Raw genomic sequence first — 21,112 nt, 5'->3', positions numbered from 1 at the left:
AACTTAAGTTAATTGGACGAACTAATTTTTTTGGAATTTTATTGTTAACAAACTGAAAGACATAAATATTTTTTTTTTACTTTTATTATTTATTTTATTAGATAAATGAAAACGACATAATTATGTATACATACATAAAATATTATAATATTGTCATCATTTTATTTTTATTTTCATTCGTTGTTGCAGGTTATCTCGTAATCCGGATAAGCCTTTCTTAAAACATTTGCTGAAATTGAATGGTCAGCGGGTCCATATTGCTAAAACAAAACACAAGTAATTGTTAAATATTATAGTAACTATACCTATTAGTGAAAATACACAGTTGCTTGTATATTTTTTTAACATTATGAACAAAGTTACGTATATTATTAAGGGTGTTTTATCGTAATCGGAGAAATTTTATGAATTTTATATAATTCAAGTAAGTGAATAATGTAAAAAAAGATTTTATGTTATGATATAAATACGATTTTAAAAGTTTTGATCGTTGTTGAATGGTATGTTGATATTTGAGTCACGAGAATTTGAACTGGTATGAGATTGTGCAAAACCATTGGTTAGTCATCACGAATAAATAAGCATATAAATGTATTACATATATGTACTTAAGTATATTGTAATACAATACGCAATACGATAAAAAAAAAATGCAAATATTTTTACGACCGGAAAAAATTCGGTAATAAAAAAAAAATCGATTCGTTGTGTAACATTTTACGTTATATACTTGTGTAAACTGAATTGATTGTGTTTTTCGTCTTTGAAGAAGAGTTTATTATATATAGGTAGGTACTTACATTACGCGAAGTGAGAATAAAAGAGAACAAAAACCGATTGCTGCTTTGTGCATTATATAATATAGTAAATTTATAGACATTTTATTCTGCCATATACAGGCAAAAGATTAATTTAGAATTTCAGATAACTTAAATTTTCCGACGCAGTAGCGTCCTTTTATGTTTTCATTAGACCTTTTCCAAAAGCGTTTCCCTTTATAAGTATATTTCAAGCATTTAACGCGTTATTTTTTTTTATAATAATACGTCGGCGGTCTCAGGAAAATTTTTATTCCTCTACATTGTCAAACGGTGCATAAAAGTTGTTAGAGAAGTTCTAGTGATAACGTCACTATACATTTTATTTAAAAAATCATGTTGAAATATAGTGCGAACTTTTATATTGTGCACACGCGCGAAAAAAAACCAGGTTTATAGTGTATAATATGCATGTGTTTTAGTAATATTGACGCGCACGCTTAAAAAAAACTTTTATCGTCACTCAAAACGCCCTAATGATACGCGCAAAATGTGAGAATTAATCGCTAAATTTTAACGTCGCAATATATTTTTACTAGGCATATTCGCCGAGAGTGAGATGTATCGTCGCGTGTCCTTTTTAAATATACATCATGCGAGACGTTACAGTCGGTATACTATTGGATCGTATTAACGCCGAGTTAATGATATACATTTACAAGTAAAAAAAAAACTACTTAACATAACACGGCGATGTGTATGAGTGTTTTTTTTTATTTATGAACAGTTTTTCATCACTATAATTCACCACTCTAATTTGTATTAACGCTCGTAAAGATTCGCAGCACACCATGTTAATATGTATGTAACACACTGTTTGCTGGTATTCTAAGCCACAGTTCGTGGTTATACATAAACCTATTTTATTTCAAGTTTTCCTTCGCGTATGATACGCATTACAAAACTATAAATAATTATGTAACCCGCAAACATAGAAGAGTACATTATCTAAACTTTCTAGTATTACACGTTTCCCAAGTTATGGTACAGACAATCCATATCCAAAGTGTTGGCAGGTGAAAATTAATCGAACCTGACAATTTGATTATAATACTTTATAAGTCAGCATAATCGGAATTTAATCGACTGTATACGAATCTACATTTTATATTGACTATAAATGAATCTTGTTCAGTAGGTTAAATTAATTTATACCGATTGCATTTAAATACATACCTATATCATTATGTGTATAAAATATAATAAAATAACGAATATTCATATCTATAAATAATTTAAATATTTAATTTAGTCAAATTTAAACTTCGTTTATATATATAAAAAAAAAATGCATTTATATATTTTGTTTACATTTAGATTTTAACCATTTTAGTATGAACTAATTATGAGGAACTTTATGTATATAATTTGTACGTATATTTATTTGAAATTTTCGTGAATTTGACGAACTTTTAAATTTTAAATTCGAATGTTTATAAAAAAATTGTTATTATGCAGTTTAAATATTTTTGGATACCTATAAGAATACTTACATAGATCTTATATTAAGTTTTCTAGCTTTTCATAAAAATGTTATCTATATTTATAAAAAAAAAATTAAAAAAAATCTATTAATTTACATTAAAAAACCACATTATTGTAAGATCAATACATTTACTTATTATTCCGCTTCGAAAAAAAAACAGATTGAATGGATTATTTTGAATGTTTAATTTGCTTTTATAAAAATAAATTTTAACTTAATTTAAAAATATCCTATATTGCAAATAATATTTTATAAACATTTTGTATACTAATGGCCTCAAAACTGATAAGTACTTGATTATTTTTCGATTTTTTAATGTAAAATTGAACATCTTATTCATATATCCTACTGAGACTAACCACCATACGTACAGTTACCAGTACATAGTTATGAGTTACGATTATAAATATGTATTAAGATTTTAAAACGGTTCTATTAAAAGTATACTTATATCACCCAGTATTGAAAATGTTCAAAATTTGAGTATTTAAAGTAAATTATTTATCAAATTAAAAAATATAAAGATTATCAATTCTTTTAAAATTGTATACGGAGTTACAGATTATTGTGTCGTATTAAAACACTACGTTTAGAAACCGGGAATTAAGCACGCTTGCAGTGAAATTTCCTAACTTGTTTTTTTTAATTTAACTAAATCCGGGCTCGGACAGGTATGAAACAGTAATTAATTATTTGCTTAGTCCTATCTTTTGAATAAACAAGAGTGATTTACGATATTATAGATTTTGACACAGATATGAATACACACAAATTCTATTTATAGTTCTGTTTTATTGATATTTTATTTTCAACGCCTCGTATAGGACGAGTTATGCAGTGCCTTTTATAGGCGATTTTTACACCACACGTACGCCGTCGAATATTTCTGTTATATATATATATATATACACCACATCTACACTATCATATTACGACCTCGGGGATATAGGATCGTGTAATTCGACAACGGGTGGGATAATATTGACATATATCCTCTCTCAATCGACGACAGCATCGGCAACGGTGGGTCGTACACACGTATATAAATGTATACGTTTCTTCGATACTTAAAAATCCAATTTCTATTTCACGATATTCGAGATCGTTTTCGGTATGCCAAAATACTCCACGTGGCACAAATCGTTTCGTACCGCACGAACGGAATTCGTATATATATGAATTCGTATCATAAAGGTGAACGTGTGTGTCTTTTTAGTTCAAAGTATATCTATAATATATATCATATTATACGAATATACGAGTAGATGTGATATATGTATACGGCGAAGACAGCATACTTATCGAATCGTTACAATCATCAGAATAATCGTGTTAAAACCGTAATCAATGCGATGGTAGTCATTTAACCGCTGATGAAGAGCAAGTAGGGATGCGACTTGATTTATTTTCATTGCTCAGTGATAGTTTCGACAGATTTAAACGATAATCGTTTACGGCTCGACTTGATCATAGCGTCACTGAACGCTCATTTGAATATAGAAACGTGTAAAGCAAATTTAATAATTTTTTATTTCATTTAATCGCGACACTGCAGAGAAAAGTTCTAGATACAGTAAAATGTATTAATCGTAGAGGTTTTATCATTATTATGTAAATTCTAAATTGCGACGATTCCGACTGAAATATCTTCCGACAGTCATGGTTTAATCCGATAAGTTGTATTATTGAGTTTGCGTGTCGCGCGAGCATATATATTTAACTGAAAAGAGTTGAGTCGTTGATATATTTGTAGATGAGTGATGGTGGGGTGGAATAATAATTTACATAAAAATAATTTTGTCAAAAGTGTCCTTTAATTTCACTAGCTTATAAGTATCAACGAGTATGATTAATTTTTTTTTCACCAAAAAAACTCCTTATCATTTTTTTGTAGTATGACAAATGAAAAAAATCTTAACTATAAAAATGTGTATAATTTATTTAATTTTATATAATACATTAAAATAATTATATTGATGAATATATAATGCTTATTAAAATAAATGTATCAATCTTTATACAATATTTATAATATTTAAAAGTAATTTTCAGTTGAAGTTGAAACACATTATATTAAAAAAATATTGAGACTTTTTTTTTGTTTACCTATCGTTTGTTTTCGTAAATGACATTTTAGATTCTGGAACGATGAATGTATTGATTTTATTACAACAATGTGTTTTTTTTTGTATATGAGAATATGATAAGTTGTCGATAACATGCTTCGATTTTAAACTTTGACGGTGGTTTTTGATATAAAATTGTATTTAGTTTGTATTTTTGAGAGGAATACAATTTTATAATCGAGAAAGACGAACATAAAATTAAAGTAAAGCGTGAATTTATACGTTATACCAGATTTTGACTAAATTGATTTTTTTATTTTGTTATAATTTAAAATGAATAAATGTAAAAATTTGAAATTTTCACCAAATATTTATATTATAATTTTATAATATGCTATAATTTTCAAAATATTTTGATTATTTTGAGCTAATTATAGACAATTAAAATTGTTTATTTTATTTTTTTCATAAATGCATAGGTTCTTGATTAGTGACTTATTAGTTCATAAATAAAAAAATACTGAAAATTTGTAGCCACAATATTTATTTTAAAGTATTCAAGTTTAGATTTTTGACAAAATTAGTGAGAATCTCGAAAAATACAAGTAATTTTATATTTTTATGTATATATATAATATACATACTAGTATATATTATTATATATTATACAGATAATATGATAAATACAATATTTTCGGTAAAATTTATATCAATCTACCCCAATATTAAAACAAAAATGAACGGTTTTAATACCTATGTATATCAAAAAAAACATACCATAAAATATAATTTGTGAAATAGGCTAATAGACCTCTCAGAACCGTTTTTCGTATAAAATGATATATCATTGAATTTAAATTTAACACACCATTAATAGTAATACACTCGAAACCTAATGTACAGCAGAATGGTACCCACTTGCCTACCTTTTTATAATTAATAAAATAAATACATAATATACAATGTTTTACACTGTTGAAACCCTTATTTGCATACCTACTACTAATCTAAAGTTATTTATTTTATTTATACTAATTTTACATAGTAAGTACATAATAAAGTATATTTTATTTTATCTCTGAGAACTCATATGTATACTTGAATAACTAAAGATTTATAAATAACCATTTTAATATTCAATAGAAATTAATAACACTTTAAAAATATTTACATAGTTTAGGACTATTGACTAATTATTTTTTTTGGGGGGTTTTTCATTTAAAATAAATAAAACAATAATTATTTAATATTTTCATTTCATTTTAGGTAAATCAATAAATGTTTAAAATTATAATTAATCGTGGCTTTTTAGTAGAGAAAGTGTTTATACATTTTATTTGAAAAAAAATAGTTATTGACTGAGATACTCCACAATCGACAAACCATAGCCTTTAAATTATGTAAAAATATGTTAAATATTTGAATTTTGTGTTCATCTTTTGCTATAACCACCAAAAAGAGCGTGTTGTTACTCTGTAATGTTTACGACCTTTTGGGTTTTACCAAAACAAATATTTATAAATTCATGACACGAATTTAGCATTTTAAACTTTAAAGTATCTAAATAATAATAGGTATTTAATATTTGAAATAATAATTGACACTGGTCACGCCCGAAGAGTTATCGACACCTATTTATGTAGACTGTAGATATTGTTTTTGAAATTTTTAATTTTGTCCTGCAATTAATCATGGTGTGATTAAATACCCAAAATACACAAAGACGTAGAATATATATAAAGCTAGTTTCACTTCAAAAATAAATTTATGTATTTATAGTTGTAATACATTTATATAATTTTTTTTTAAATAATTGAAATTACTTTCATTTGATTTAAATTTCAATAATAAATTTAATTTAATTTTAAAATATGCCAATAACAATGGTTTTTTGTGCTCTAAAAGGATAATAATAAAATATAAAAAAAGCGTGATTAAGTGGGTACCACTATGCTGTATATTTGGTATCGTGTGGATCACTACTATATATAGGAATGTTAAATTTGAATCCAATGATAAGTACCATTGTATACGAATAACGATTTTGAACGAAAATTATTTGTCAGCCTAGGGTATAATATATAAAATAAATTATATTTTAAATTGGGTGGTGAAAAAGGTAGCTTATGTTTTAATGACCTGAATACGCCAAAATTAAATCTTGTAAAGAAAATGGCAATTTAAACAACTGATGTATGTTTCAAGTTTCTACGACCAGTAATTTTTAACTATAGCAAAAATCTAAAACTATTTGACATTAAATCGTTATGTTACGAGTGAATTTTGGATTTTGTAAAAATTTAAACTCAAGATAACATTTTTTTAATTAACTAACGTTCAAGGATTTTATAATTATTGTAAGCCAAACTTATAGAAAATTTTGTATTTTATTAAATTTTCAAATCTTATAGCTACTTATAACAAATTTTTTTTACAAATTTTAACTACAAAATAATTTGTAAATAATCATGATTTTGACGAATTTTTGTCAATATTTGAAGTTCAAACACTTTTAAAAAAAAATTGTGAGTATGTATTCTTATAATTTTTGAATCACTACTTATAGGACTAACTTATGAGGAACTTTGTATTAAATTCTCAAGTATTTTGACTCAACCAAAATTTTTTTATCGATATTTATAAAAAAAAAATAAAAATAAACAAAAACGAATATTTCAAATGCCTATATATAGTAATAAGCGAAATATTTTGAAAATTAAATCATGCAAAGAAAATGCCAATCTAAATAACTGGTAAAATTTTCAAGTATCTACGAATTTTTGAATAATCTATACTGAAAAGTCAAACACAGATACACACTATATGGTATGAAAACGAAACATAGGTCTACGTGGTCCTAGTATAGTAAGTATAGTAACAGTATGTGTATCTTTATTTAATTTATTTCGAAAAGGGAACATAATAAGTTATACAAAATAAGTTTTCTGTCTCTCTTGAAAAATTTGAATTTTTCGACGTATATGTATTATATATTATAATTTATTTAAATAATTGTTAAAAGCGTACCTATAGTTAAGCAGTCGTCCATGATCTACATTTGAATGTGTATGTTTAAAGTATAGACCACTGCGTTCGAACTATGACTGACGAAATTAATCTTGTGACTCGAGTAGTTAAAATAGGTTAAAACGCATATAATTATAATAATAGCCAATTGAAAAGTAGTATTGTAAATCTTCAGAGCGCTGATTGGCAATGATGCGAAGACCCACAGAACGCCATGCCCATTTTTATTGTTTAATAATCATTATTATTGTTATTCATCTAACGACGTAATAATATTATTATATAATATATTTCCCATTTATGAATAATGATATTAATGTGAGAAAAAAATTGTTGTTATTATCTATAATTATATTTATGTAAATTTTAAACACCTGCTATTATTATTTTGCATAGTATTAAAATTTCAAGATTTTTTATAATTCTTGTAAATCAAACTTATAGAAAATTTTGTATTTAGTTTTTGATTTTTAGCTACTTATAACAATTTTTTTTTATAAATTTTAACTACAAAATAATTTGCAAATATTCATGATTTTGATGAATTGATGTAAATATTTGAACTTCAAATGCTAATAATAAAAAAAAAAAATTGCGCTTATGTGTTCAATTTTCAAGTAATTTGACTCAATTAAAATTTTTTATCGATATTTAAAAAAAAAAAAAACTGAATATTTCAAATGCCTATAAATAGCCTCAAAATAAGCAAAATATTTTGAAAATTTAATTATGTAAAGAAAGTGTTAACCTAAATAACTGGTGAATTTTCAAGTACCTACGATTTATACTTTTTGAATAATAACAAATTATATAAAAAAAACCACATTATTGTAAAATCAATACATTCATCACTTCTCGTTCAGATTCTAAAATTAAATTAAATATTGCACACAATTATATAATACGTAATAATTTCATAATATTATCAATAAAAATAAAAAATAATAATAAACTACGGTATAGTATAGGCAATTGTAATTTGTACAATATTATAATATGACCAAAAAGGTAGGAAATCGACAGGATTGCCTATACATATAAATATTTCGGTTGCCGTTGTTCCAATGATTGCACATCGGCCTCCTAAGAGACTGGCGTTGTTTTCATAGATAATTAATACTATTTTTATACTAAGCGATTTATATTATATACGTGTTACCGTTACGTCACACCACTGGGTCGTTTTAATCAATAACATTCATTCCGATTATTGGACAAAAAAAACATTAATTATACTGTCGGATACTCGGATTTGTATTTGTTTGCGTGTGTACATCAAAAATTCAATTATTCGAGATACATATTTACATTATAGCAGTGAAATATTCGTCGGGGATCAGTTTCAAAATTAAGTCTTTGGTATAAATATTTAAACAGTATGTTATTTTACATTTATTTGGTTCGTAACTCTGGATAAAAAAACCGCACATAATTGCAAGTGCGGTAACAAAACACGAATTGTGGCAAGCGATGTAATCGTGTAATTCATGAAAGTTATGATTTTTATTTTTCGTGTACACACACCAGAAATGTTTTTAATTAAATATTAACGTAGAAATATTTTAGAACTAAAGATGTTACATTTTACGTTACCACAAACTAATAACAAACATAACGATACCGTAAATATTATACATATAATATTATATATGTTAGTTTTTATTAAAAAGTTTTAATTTTAAAACTTACGATTCATATCGTAGTCTTCATATAGAAAAGTACAATATTAGTTTATTATGCCTTTGAGAAATTGTCAAAACGCGCGTGTATGTGGAGCGACTCTTCCCTTATGTGTTACAGACATCGCGCAAAAAAATCATTCATATCGCAGTATATATAGTTATTATCATCCTAATCGAGGTAAATTTACGTCATTACAGGTTTAACACAGCTGACGATACGGTACGCACACAACGGTATGTAATTTATTTGACGAAAAAACCATAAGTATGAGACACAGGATTGGTCATTTGATCATCTGAGCATTGCAATCATCTCGTTATAAACCAAATGCTTTGATAATATTTATAATTAACCAATATCAAAGGCCAAATAATAAATTTAGATCGCGATTTGTTAGTTAGAATGGTAATTATTACAAAAACGATATAATGGATACGGTCAATTATTAATAACGATATTTATGTTTAGGTGATTAAGAAACTCAAAATACGACGACAGAGATCAAAATTATAATTTCGAACAAACAAAGCCTCTTGTGGTTCGCGATTACATCAGTTGTTAGGAGTGGCATGCAAATTATTAAGTGTAAAGTATATACAATATATTCAATACTGTAACATGCATTAAATAGTAAAATAAACGCACTGAATTGTTTGCGTACTGATTTTACCAACATACCTACATCACTATGTTAAGTTAGGTTTTATAAGTTAATGCTAGGATTTACTTATCGTACTCAGTAAAAGTTGAAAGCGTAATTACATTCGGTATTGTATTTACTAAAAACATTTTGTTGATACAAAAACCTAGGATTGGTCAGAAGAAGATGATCGATCAATAATAAAACTAATATGATTTTTAACTAATAAGTTTTATAAATATAAATAATAAAATCTACACAAGATGTAGTATTGTAGTACTTACAACTACACGGTGTATAATAAAATATATTTGATACTTATAAAGAAACTAATTTAATTTACATGAAGATAAATATATTTTCACACTGTTTGTGTTATACAAATTCAATTATGACAAAAAGCATAAAATACGTTAAGCTGCTGTTCTTCTTTCATTATTGAGCGGCCAAATTATTATAGGAAACATTTGCTAGGTTAGTATATGTAATTAATTGAAAAGTTAGTGACTTTGAAATTATGCAGAACGAATATTTTTGTGTAGTTTTTTAATAGAATATACTAATATGTTTTAACCTATGGCTACAGACGACTATTGTATTTTCAATCAATTAACTTACAGTATATCCATATCGTAATGTATTGTATGCTACGTGGGGCTCTCATATTGAATTCAAGAAAGCCGAAGAAAGCCTAATAGACGATCGAAATCAGCAAAACGATTTGAATTGAGTTTCCTCGGTAAAACAGGAAATTATAAGATTCTAGATTGTTCATGTTATTGTTACAGTCACCATGCTATATATTACTATCACCACAATCACTACAATTTATATATATATCGTATTGAGTTAAGTTTGTTTCACTTTGTTAGTTATGTAAGCATAAACTTTTTACACCGAAAATTTACTTGATGTAATTAAACAGTATCCGACAATATTTATTGTAACGACAAGTGAATTAAAATCTTATTTTATCGAATCACGCAATACTAGCATCTGAGCCTATATGATTTACATCTGAATATAATATATAATCGTTTTTATACAGAATTTCAAAAAATTGGTTATCGCTTTAATTTTAATTTTCGATATTGCGTTTGGGACCAAATTATTTATTAATAATAATATTAATATTGTATAGAAATTCAAGTATTTGGACCGCATAATATGTCAGCATTCTGCAATCTACTTTTTTACCCGACCGTAAACAATATCAGTTTTTTTAATTATAAACAATGGATCTGATAATGTGACCATTTTCCGGTCACAATAATTGCACACCACAGAATACATCCATCCTGTCACGATTTTTCATACATTATGAGATGAATGACGGCGCGATGTATAGGCAATATAGGTACACATTTGCGTAGAACAATGCGTTTTTTTAAATCGATATTATTGTACGTTTAAAATATTATATAAAATTTTGTTATTACATATATTTTATTTTATTTTATTTTATTACATATATATCATCATAATATTTTGTTGATAAAATGTATATGTTTTTTTAATATTACATACCAATTTGAATAACCACAGGAAATAAACAAAGTTTTTCCATAGGTTTGTGACGACCAATCTACTAGCCCAGAAATCCCAGGCTAACCGAATGAGTTACTAAATAGTGTACGAGCTGGCTCATCCAGCTTTATCACATTCAAGTTTCATGGAATAAATTAGAAAAATAAGACTCGACATTGTTAATAGTATCATTATACATTTATACATAATTTATGTTTTTACTTATGATAATTTTATTTAATATGTGTAGTAATTCCAAGTTCAATTACACATTTTGAGTTGGTCTAAGTTAAATGAAAATATGCAGGTAAAGGATATTTTACTTAACTTTTCTTTCATATTTTTTTCTATAATTTAGTCATTACAAGCTGTCTTAAACTTATTGTTTTTTATTTTTCGCTTGCTCCAACAAAAACAAAAACCTTTAATATTAAGGTTGAAAAATAAATGAACGATAATTCAGTAAAATATATTAAAAATATTAATTTTTTGTTTAGAAAAATTAATCTATAAATTGACTTCAAAAATTTTAAAATACGTTTTTTTTTATTTTTTTAAACACAAAATAAACGTAACTATGGTAGGTATAAAAAGTCATTGTTTATATTATATACTTTGTAACATGGCATGCAACAGCTCAAACAAGTTATTTTAAGGAATGGTAACATACAAATTGGACGTTATTATAATTTTTTTTTTTTTTTTGGCCTGTAATGTGGATGCTACCAGGAGCATAGTCACGTTTGCATAATATATACATATATAATAATATAATACCCCCGTTTTCTGTGAATAATTTCATGCGATTTTCAGAGTGTTTTTGATAGCTCGAACAATAGTTGTTATAGATATGGTTCAGGTGGCGGAAAAGTGCTTTTCAACCAGTATGAGAAAGGGCCTGTAAAAAATATGGACCCAACTAGAGAGCATTAATTTTTGTGCCTGTCGTAGCGTTAAAGTACTACCGTTAATGTAGACTTGGAACTGTTTATTTTATTTAATATACAAACACCGGGTCTATTGTACGAATCCTTCGGATTACTATCGATTGCCGTGCATGAGCGGCGAGAACGAAACTGGGGCTTTACAAACACAATTATTAGACACACGAGACTGTCTCTGGGGACCACAACAATAACATTTTGTGTTGTTTAACGGTATTCACGGACTCTCGAGCTAGCCTGCAAACATAATACGTGCACGTTTATTATTGTGCTAATATACTGCGCGGCCAAAACGAAGATCTCGCCATACAATACGACGTATTAGGTGTATTACGACCAGTCACCTGACGATAACGTAGTTATATTATTGTATAGTGCTGAACACAGTACCTGTAGAAGTGTTTTTCTCGATGCGATACCAGATAATTTTTTCTGTCGATTTTGGTAATTTGAAAAGGGCAAATAGACGATTTTTTTATAGGATTTCAAGGACGGTACGATATTCGGAATAAGCGCTGCCGTTGAAAAAAAAAAACCCCAAACTAAAAATTCTATTGATTTTTTAATAAATGCTAACGCGTATATTTTATAAGCTTGTTGTATACATATAACACTAAGTATATTTGGTACATACATACTCTTACTTTTAATTGAAAAAACGTAAATATAATCATCTCTTGTTTATAATAACGTAATATTATTGTTACAAGCACACATGTACATGATGGCACACACACAATTTTTAGGGTTTATCTCCGGAGCTCAAGTTAGAAAGTATTACTGTAGTAGGATATGAACATAAGGAGCGATTTAAGCGATTGACGATAAACATGAACCGTAGCTATAGAGCGTACGTCGCACTATATCCTATACATATATACTAAATAAGATTTGCCAGTTGTGATGTAAACAGATAGAAGTTATTTTCGAAAAATAACGTTGGTTTTTTTTTTTGTACACAACAAACTATAAAAAAGAGTTTTGCGAAAATAACGGTAGCTTGTACTCAGATAGTGATATTTTTCTTTGAATTAGATAGTAGAAAGAGGCAGATAAACTCGATAAAAATAAGTAATTATTTACTATAGAACAAGTGACGCGAGTACACAAAAAATATCCAAACGGTACAATCAAGCAAGTATAATGAATTGATAAATGACACAGCAGGCTATAAATTTAAAATTGAAAAATATTTTCATACCTATCCAAAAGATAACGTGCATACTATATTACACATTATTATAAACATTTTACGAGAAATAAAAACTTAAATTTTCATTCACAGAATATGACAATACAACATTAATATTGTTGTTATCGATTTTTTAAACGAGATCAAAAGCTTAAAAATATTTACACGGCTGTAGCATATTTAGATATTGTTCAAGGTTTTTTTTATGTTTATTTTGCAACTGTATTAAAAAGGGCATTATTCTGTTATATTTGTATGTGCTTATCGATTCATTATAATAAATGCGTGAGTGTAGGTGTGTGTGTGCGTTAATATTTTTACTAAAATTCATTCATTCCCATCGGATTTAATGCTATGCTATCTCATTATAATATTATGATTACAATTATTTTACATGCATTTAACAATTTCAATACAATGAAATAAAAGATTTACATTTTTTAAATCAGTATTTTCTCTAAAAAATGACAATAAAATAATACGCGAAAAAAATTCCGGATAAGTACTATGATTTTTCTCAGTGGTCGGACGACAAACAATTTAATGAAAACTCGAGGCCTGGCGTAATTTGAAATTCAAAAGTTTTTGCTGAATGAAAAAAGTTTATTTAGTACGTTTTAGTAAAAAAGTTCGAGAAAAAATAAACACATGTACGTACACACAAACACATCAAGTTGAAACTATGTATTTTCTTTAACCAATACGATAACGTTGAACAAATAAAAATATACACAATCCAATATTGTTACTATTTATGGGACACAACGAACTGTATGGAAAAAAAATATTATACACAGAAATGATTGTTTGTATAGTCCTAAGAAATTCAATTTCATAAATATCAAGCGACATGTACGCATGTTCGAATAAATGGTTACATATACTGTCGCTGCTTTGTAATTTGGGTTTGGAATATCCAAACATCGGTTTGGTTTAGACGAGATTAATGAAAACCTTGTTTGGTGAGATTACAGTGACAACCGTGACAAACGACGCTATGACCCAAGTGTTTCAATCCTGATACGAACTTATATATATATATATAAAAAAAAAAAAATCAAAAACCAAAATATAGTAGTGGCTGGCACGATGACATTGACCAAATCTAAAATAAAATCCATGCATCGGTTAAACGCCACGTATATGGAATAAACGACAAAACTAAATTTTAAATTTATTATTAAAGTATATAAGCGTCAGAAAATGTAATTTAACAAAAAAAACAATATAGTTACACATATTAGGTATCTGTAATGGTGTGGAATATAATATTTATTATAGAGTGATTAATGGCTTCAAGATGTATCATTATTTTTAATAAAATATAGGCTCACATACTATTTTCAATACTTTCTCTTACTTATATTTAAAAACATTTTATCTAACTAAATTAAAACTTATAATAACTGATATACGATATACGAGTACAGTATTATACATGATAAATAAAATATTAACATAGAAAGATGATGAGAAAAGTTATACAGTGATGGAAACGTTTTAAACAGAATTTGTTTATTAGGAAGTCGTGAGTAGGCATAAAACCATCACGAAAAAGTTAGCGAATATATTTTATCAAAAAACATCAAAAAATTATTATCATATCACTTATCTACCATTACGAATAATTGATTTAATATTTTCACTCAACAATTTTACACATAGCCATTGCATAGCCATCAATTACAAATTATTATCTGTAATTAATTTTTAAGTTAATATTTTTTTGCTTATAGTGTGATATTATACTCAAGAGTGAATAATATATAGCGCCGAGAGAAGAGTTACGGACGGGTTTAAACGATTTTATTTTGGACCTCGTTTGACGTGTATTCAAGCGAATAGCGCATCGCCATTGTTTTCAGACGAGAAGTCTGCGATAGAAGAAACAACAACGATCGACTATTGTTTATTATTTTTCGTTTTCAAAGTTGTCATGACCCATCTGTATAAGCCTGCATGGTATTTCATTTTTCAACTGTCTCTCATCCGTTTCATGTTCTTAATTAAAGTTTTATTGTGAAAGTTGTACGTGTTCATATTATTCCGGAATGATGAATCGCAAATATTCCGAGCATAGTATTTTCATTTCACTTACATAGATGTTTAATATTTAAAACTAATTACTATCGCTGACATAATTAATCTATATGTTGCCATTAATGTTTAATATATATTTTCGTTTAGTAAATATTATTTATCGATTCAACTGTATAAGGTCGTGTACGATTGTGAATAAGCACGCATTCTGATAATGAATCGCGTGGTCACAACTCATAATATTTAGAGGTTTTCATTGTCTTGGTCAAAACTCGGTAACGATATTATTTTGTAAAAACTAACCGAAAAACTAAAATATCGTTGCTAGTGCTTTAAGAATGTTTTGAACTTATATTTCCAAGATAAGGTATACATAATAGGTAAGCAATATAGTTTAATAAAGTATGATTTGACGGTGTTGAATGTTTAAGAAAAAATTAGATTTTTTTTTAACATTGTTTATGACCACGTGTTCATTGATGGACGTATACAGACGGTTTCCTTCACGGAAAAATAAATTTTGTATACTAAATTTTAACACTTAACTATACACGTTGGTATACTGTGTACACCAAATTTTCCATTTGTTTTGTTTTATTTTGGTTCATACATTTTTTCAGTTTTTCTTCTAATCAAACCTTTCTTTGTGATATATACAAATATAATATATATGTACTATTGTACTCGTATATATATATTAGTTAAAAACCTTTTTCTGTCGCCTTTCGATGTTTGTAGCAGTATAAATACTATCTCAGTTTTGCATTATTTTTGTGTTGGTGAATGAAATCGACATTTGTGTAATATTTATAAAAATAATAATACGAGTATAGAAATGACAAAAATTTTTTCTTTGATATATTGCTATAATTAAATTTGAAACAAAATTAAATTGCACTTGGTTTTTTAACAAGTAAATAAAGTCAATTATGTTTACAGTACTACATTGATTTCGGTGTAAATTAAATTGGTGTATAAAATATACCGCAAATGTAATTATTGAAAAAAAAATCGAGTGTAGTTAAGGGTTAAGCATAGACCGAGGCTGCAGTTTTTGATAATTATATTGAATGTTGATCATAACATCAATGGACTGTTTGTTGTTCATAAATCTTTTTCCATAATAGCCTTTTTGCCCACTAAATAAACTTGATAGTTGGTAAAATAAATTTACGGTGTTCACAAGCGCCTCTACATTAAATTTTTGACAGTTTATGGTGTCATATTGGATGTGATACCATTTCTGGCTCAGATGGTACTCTTGCATTATTTTAAAGCGCGTGTCAGTTCGTGTTAGTGGTAATTTTGTTTTCATCTTTATAAGTTATCCATGACACCTCACCCCGCACTCAAATTCGTAAGTCAAACCTTGCAAGGCATTTATTTTCAACTACATTGGGGTTGTCATCGAGCGATTTACCAAACGTTTCAAATTATTATTTTGATTAATTTTTACAATTAGTGTTGACTAACAGCGTCAGCGTTTTGAAAAGTAATTATCACACCGAAATTGAGCGTTAAATGTTCACGGCGCTGTCAGTGATTAATGAACAGTACGAGTTTAGTGCAAAGAGATCAGTCGATATAGTATCTAAAATCTATTAATCTTTTTATCTACGATTCGTGACCCCGTTACTAGTGGTTTGTAACAGTTAGACGGTCAAGTTAATAAATGCCAGCCGCTAGTATCAAGGAAGGAGTTCAACGTACGGTGTAGATTAAGGCATATAATTAAAAAAAAACTTGGTTGTCTGGGTTTTATAGTTTAACAACTATCATAAAACTAAATTAAAAAATATACGATATATGTAATAAGAAAGTAAATAGCGCCCGACAAGTATGAGTTTAATTTTAAAATTTAATAAAACAGCGAGCAATACGTTTGAATAGATCAATGTTGAGGGAGCGTGAAAAAAATGTTGATTAAAAAAAAAAAAAAAAAAAACACAGTGTCATTTTATTCGCTACCACTGAATTATTAATTGATTAAATAGAGCGTGTTAGTGACTGACAATGAGTTTACAAAAGGGTTTTTTCCCCACCATGAATATATAAATAAATATTTATGTAATTTATGATGTACGGTTGCTACGTACAATAATTTGTCGAACTAGTAGATTCGTTGCACGTGATTGGACATGACGATTTTCTGCAGGCTGAAATGTAATCAAATAGCAAACATGTTTAGTTTATTTATTTATATCCGAGAATATTATTTGCAAAATTGTGATGTTTATTAATAACTAATAATTATTTTATGAGACATAGGTACGTAGGTGGTACTGAGAATCAATTTATTCTAAAAAAATTCCTATTATTACGAATCAATTAATAAACAATAATAATTATAGCATAGTACATATTTGAATCGGAGTAATTATAATATAACCGAGGTAGGTATATAATAATATTTGTATACTTATTTCAATAGTTTGCAGGGTTGTTTGTTATGCTATGACGCCGCGTAGTCATGAATTTATCGTTACTTCGAAATGTTGTTATCATCGTTTAGAGACATAAGTTATTGGACGATTTACTATGTAGATCAGTAAATATATCGAAAATATGCGTGGGCCGTCGTCAGAATAATATTAAATACAATCATATTCTAACAATCGAAATGCATTGAATTCCATTAACGAAATAGAATATGATAAGATCATAATATGTTAGTCACTTATGTTATTCGAAAATTTCCACCATACAGTAGTTACCTACTACCAATATTATACATATTATGTATGTCATAGGTCATATTGAAAATTAGTTTTTTTTTGCGAAAAGACTAGGCTCTTTGCAATGGGGTAACCCATTTGCAAACTACTATTTACTTTTCAAAATAGCCTGCTGTTTTTCAAGCTCATCGCAGACAGACTAAAAGCAGTTAGGCCTTTTAAGAACTTTAATCCTTTTATGGTAGTAACCGTTTTAATTAATTTATTTTAAGGGTTATTTATAATGGCACAGTACATTATTTTTCGGGACGGCGAATCTATTTGTTTTTTCTATATACCTGACATATCAAACTGTAAACTGAACTATAATTATATTATAGTATTATAGGTACATTATTTTATTTTTTGTCTACAATTTTGCTAATATTATATTTCGAGTGTCTCATGGTCCACGATCTATTTTTGATAAAGTAAAATGATTAAAATGGTCATTACCATAAAATGATTGTAGTTCTTAAAAGGCCTAATAAATTGCTGTTAGTCTGTATGCAATGAACCTGAAAAACAGTTTGGAAAAATAATAAGTACCTAGTTCGCAAACGGGCAAACCTATTGAAAAGAGCCTAGTCTTTTCGAGGAAAAACTAATTTTCCATATGGTCTACGACATATATATATATATATATATACTTTAATAGTCGTTTAGCGTTTACGCATCGTCGCACAAAAAAAGCGACCTTTTTATTATTATATGATTCGGGAATGAGGGCTCTCAAATATCCATTATAACGACGGAAAGAATTTTAACGGCACAATGAATTTTCGCGCTAATAATACGCAGCTTAGATTCCAAAACCACGTGCACAGTTCCGTTCGCGGTTAACCACGGTATACGCAGGTACCTAAATTAAAATGCCGTAAAAGCAATGACCAATAATTCAGTTTACAAATTTTACGTCCAACGGTGTACCTACCATAATAGTTGTATACGACGCCCCTGCGGCGTTGACGGTTGCAGTACTTGAGGAGTCGTTTGAAGAGGAAACGTAGGCAATAATATTATAATGTGCGGCGTATAACAAACGTAAGCTGCGGTTATTGTGTTATACGGTAGCGACGACGGTCATTAATTTGAACGTCGACAATTAAACATCCCATCGGTCAAAACGACAGCAATACAATATATTTTAATATACGTCGAAATTATATGCGTTCGACGGGGTCAAACGTCGTTGTCGGGTCGCAATAATCCGTTGCTCGGACCGTAATTTTGTAAGATTAATATAATATGTAATAACAACAAACGAACGGGATCGGAACAAACGGATGAGAAGAGAGGATAACGTTATCACAGACGCGATACTGTGGCAGGTAGACACTTCCGGTTTACATGGGAAACTTTTAGTACAATAATTGTGATTTATACATGTTATACGTGGGTACATCTAAAAATATATTATTATATCGAATGAAATTTAATCATTTTCAGATTCGAATAATGTCTAACCAATTGTTTTTGTTCGGTCTACATAATATATTTGATAACGTTTAGTTTTAAATTTATTTCGTGTTTGTCAATCAACTATTATAGCTGGCACTCCATACATTTTGAACACTTTTGCTTTCATTAAATTCATGAAATTAATAAACGTACTTTGCGTACATTATACGTGCTATACCAGACCTAATGAATAAAATCGTTTACAGCGTTCAAGTGCTGTATAATGTAAACTACATATATAATATACATTATTAGCTACAATATAATAGAGTTTAATACTTTAATGTGTCCATTGTTAAGTAAACAGTATTAGAAATTTACAAGTTTTATTTTTACTTGTATGAATAGGTAGCTTATTTATTGAAACGTAACAAACTTGTCAGACGTATGAATTCGATTTCAATATCTATTGAACACGTCTATATAATTTGTTTTCAAAAGTGCAATCATATGATCAACATGATTTTTTTTTTTAAATCTCCAAAGTATTTCACGAATAGATGTAAACTTTCAAAATAAATTGACTCTAAAACCTTTGAACATGAAAAAAAAAAATAAATACTGTATTCAAAACCATATAAAAAGTCACTTAGGAACTAAATGTAGTTACTTGTTCAAAAATAGCAATAATTTTGTTAAAATCATTATAACACAAAACTATAGTTTTTTTACTTACTATAAATATGAAATTTCAATAAAAAGCTATTAAGTTCAGGTAATATTGCTATTCATAATTAGACTTTCAAATCGTGAACATCTATTATTACGAGTATTTATCGAATATAAAAAAGATAATTATAATATAAGACAGTGTACTATTTGAAAAAATAATATTAACTTTTTTGTTTTATTTTATTAATTTACAAATAATAAATTTACTAATTAAAACTGTAGACGACATCATGCCCATGACTCGATTAGTTAAAAATATTATAGTTTTAAATATTATTTTGTATACTTATTACAAGCAAACTAAAGTTTTCAGTTTCTACGGAAGAAAGAAATCATTATTGTGTTAAACAGAAAGATTTAATTATGCGTTAAATGGGCATACTCTATAAAGTTGGAATTTGTACATTATTTTAAATTTATTACTGCAATATTGCACTTTGTTGTTTGTTCGCTTGATATCTACATATTTACTCTAAATATTTTATTGCGTTTAGAACTTATGTTGGAATACTGCCAAAGTTAATAATTATTATATACGATTAACAGTTTGTTTTAATGTATAGTCTACACGGTTTATCCTTTTAAATGGGGTCTTGACATTATTCATCATTTCTGTAAAAGCGATCAAACTACACTGCAGTCTCAATGTATAATTAATTGTATTTTATTAGTGATTTCTAATGAGGCTCTAGAAAAGCTCAAGTCCAATCAAATACGTTTTTCATAGAAAATACATTTTTGTTTATTTATTATTGATCTACTCGACACCAGGTTAAACTTCTTTTGTTGATTCATTTAGAAGGGGGTTGGGGGTTTAATTTTCCTTTTAATGTTATAAACGT

At 27.5% G+C, this 21,112-nt stretch overlaps 1 protein-coding gene and 1 long non-coding RNA gene across 3 annotated transcripts in view; one reads left to right on the top strand and one right to left on the bottom strand.

Annotated features, from left to right (window-relative positions):
- Positions 1–68: 68 nt before the first annotated feature.
- The window catches only part of LOC114125221 (14 kDa phosphohistidine phosphatase), a 167,695-nt gene continuing 146,651 nt past the window's right edge, over positions 69–21,112 (bottom strand). Inside the window, exons 4-5 of one of the 2 annotated variants that reach the window (XM_027988771.2) lie at positions 17,520–17,579; positions 69–260 (exon numbers count right to left, since the gene is read on the bottom strand). In XM_027988771.2, the coding sequence (XP_027844572.2) occupies positions 174–260; positions 17,520–17,579 (147 nt within the window). In that variant the 3' untranslated portion in view covers positions 69–173. The remainder of the gene's footprint in view (positions 261–17,519; positions 17,580–21,112) is intronic. The other variant, XM_027988780.2, reaches the window with a different exon arrangement.
- On the top strand, positions 188–11,422 carry LOC126550890 (uncharacterized). Its single transcript, XR_007604948.1, has 4 exons — positions 188–276; positions 9,278–9,485; positions 9,549–9,665; positions 11,290–11,422. It is a non-coding gene; the product is annotated as an uncharacterized LOC126550890 (long non-coding RNA).

The sequence above is a fragment of the Aphis gossypii genome, chromosome 3, assembly GCF_020184175.1.
Source record: "Aphis gossypii isolate Hap1 chromosome 3, ASM2018417v2, whole genome shotgun sequence".
NCBI classification, from domain to species: Eukaryota; Metazoa; Arthropoda; class Insecta; order Hemiptera; family Aphididae; genus Aphis; species Aphis gossypii.
This window is presented reverse-complemented; position numbering and strand designations above follow the sequence as displayed.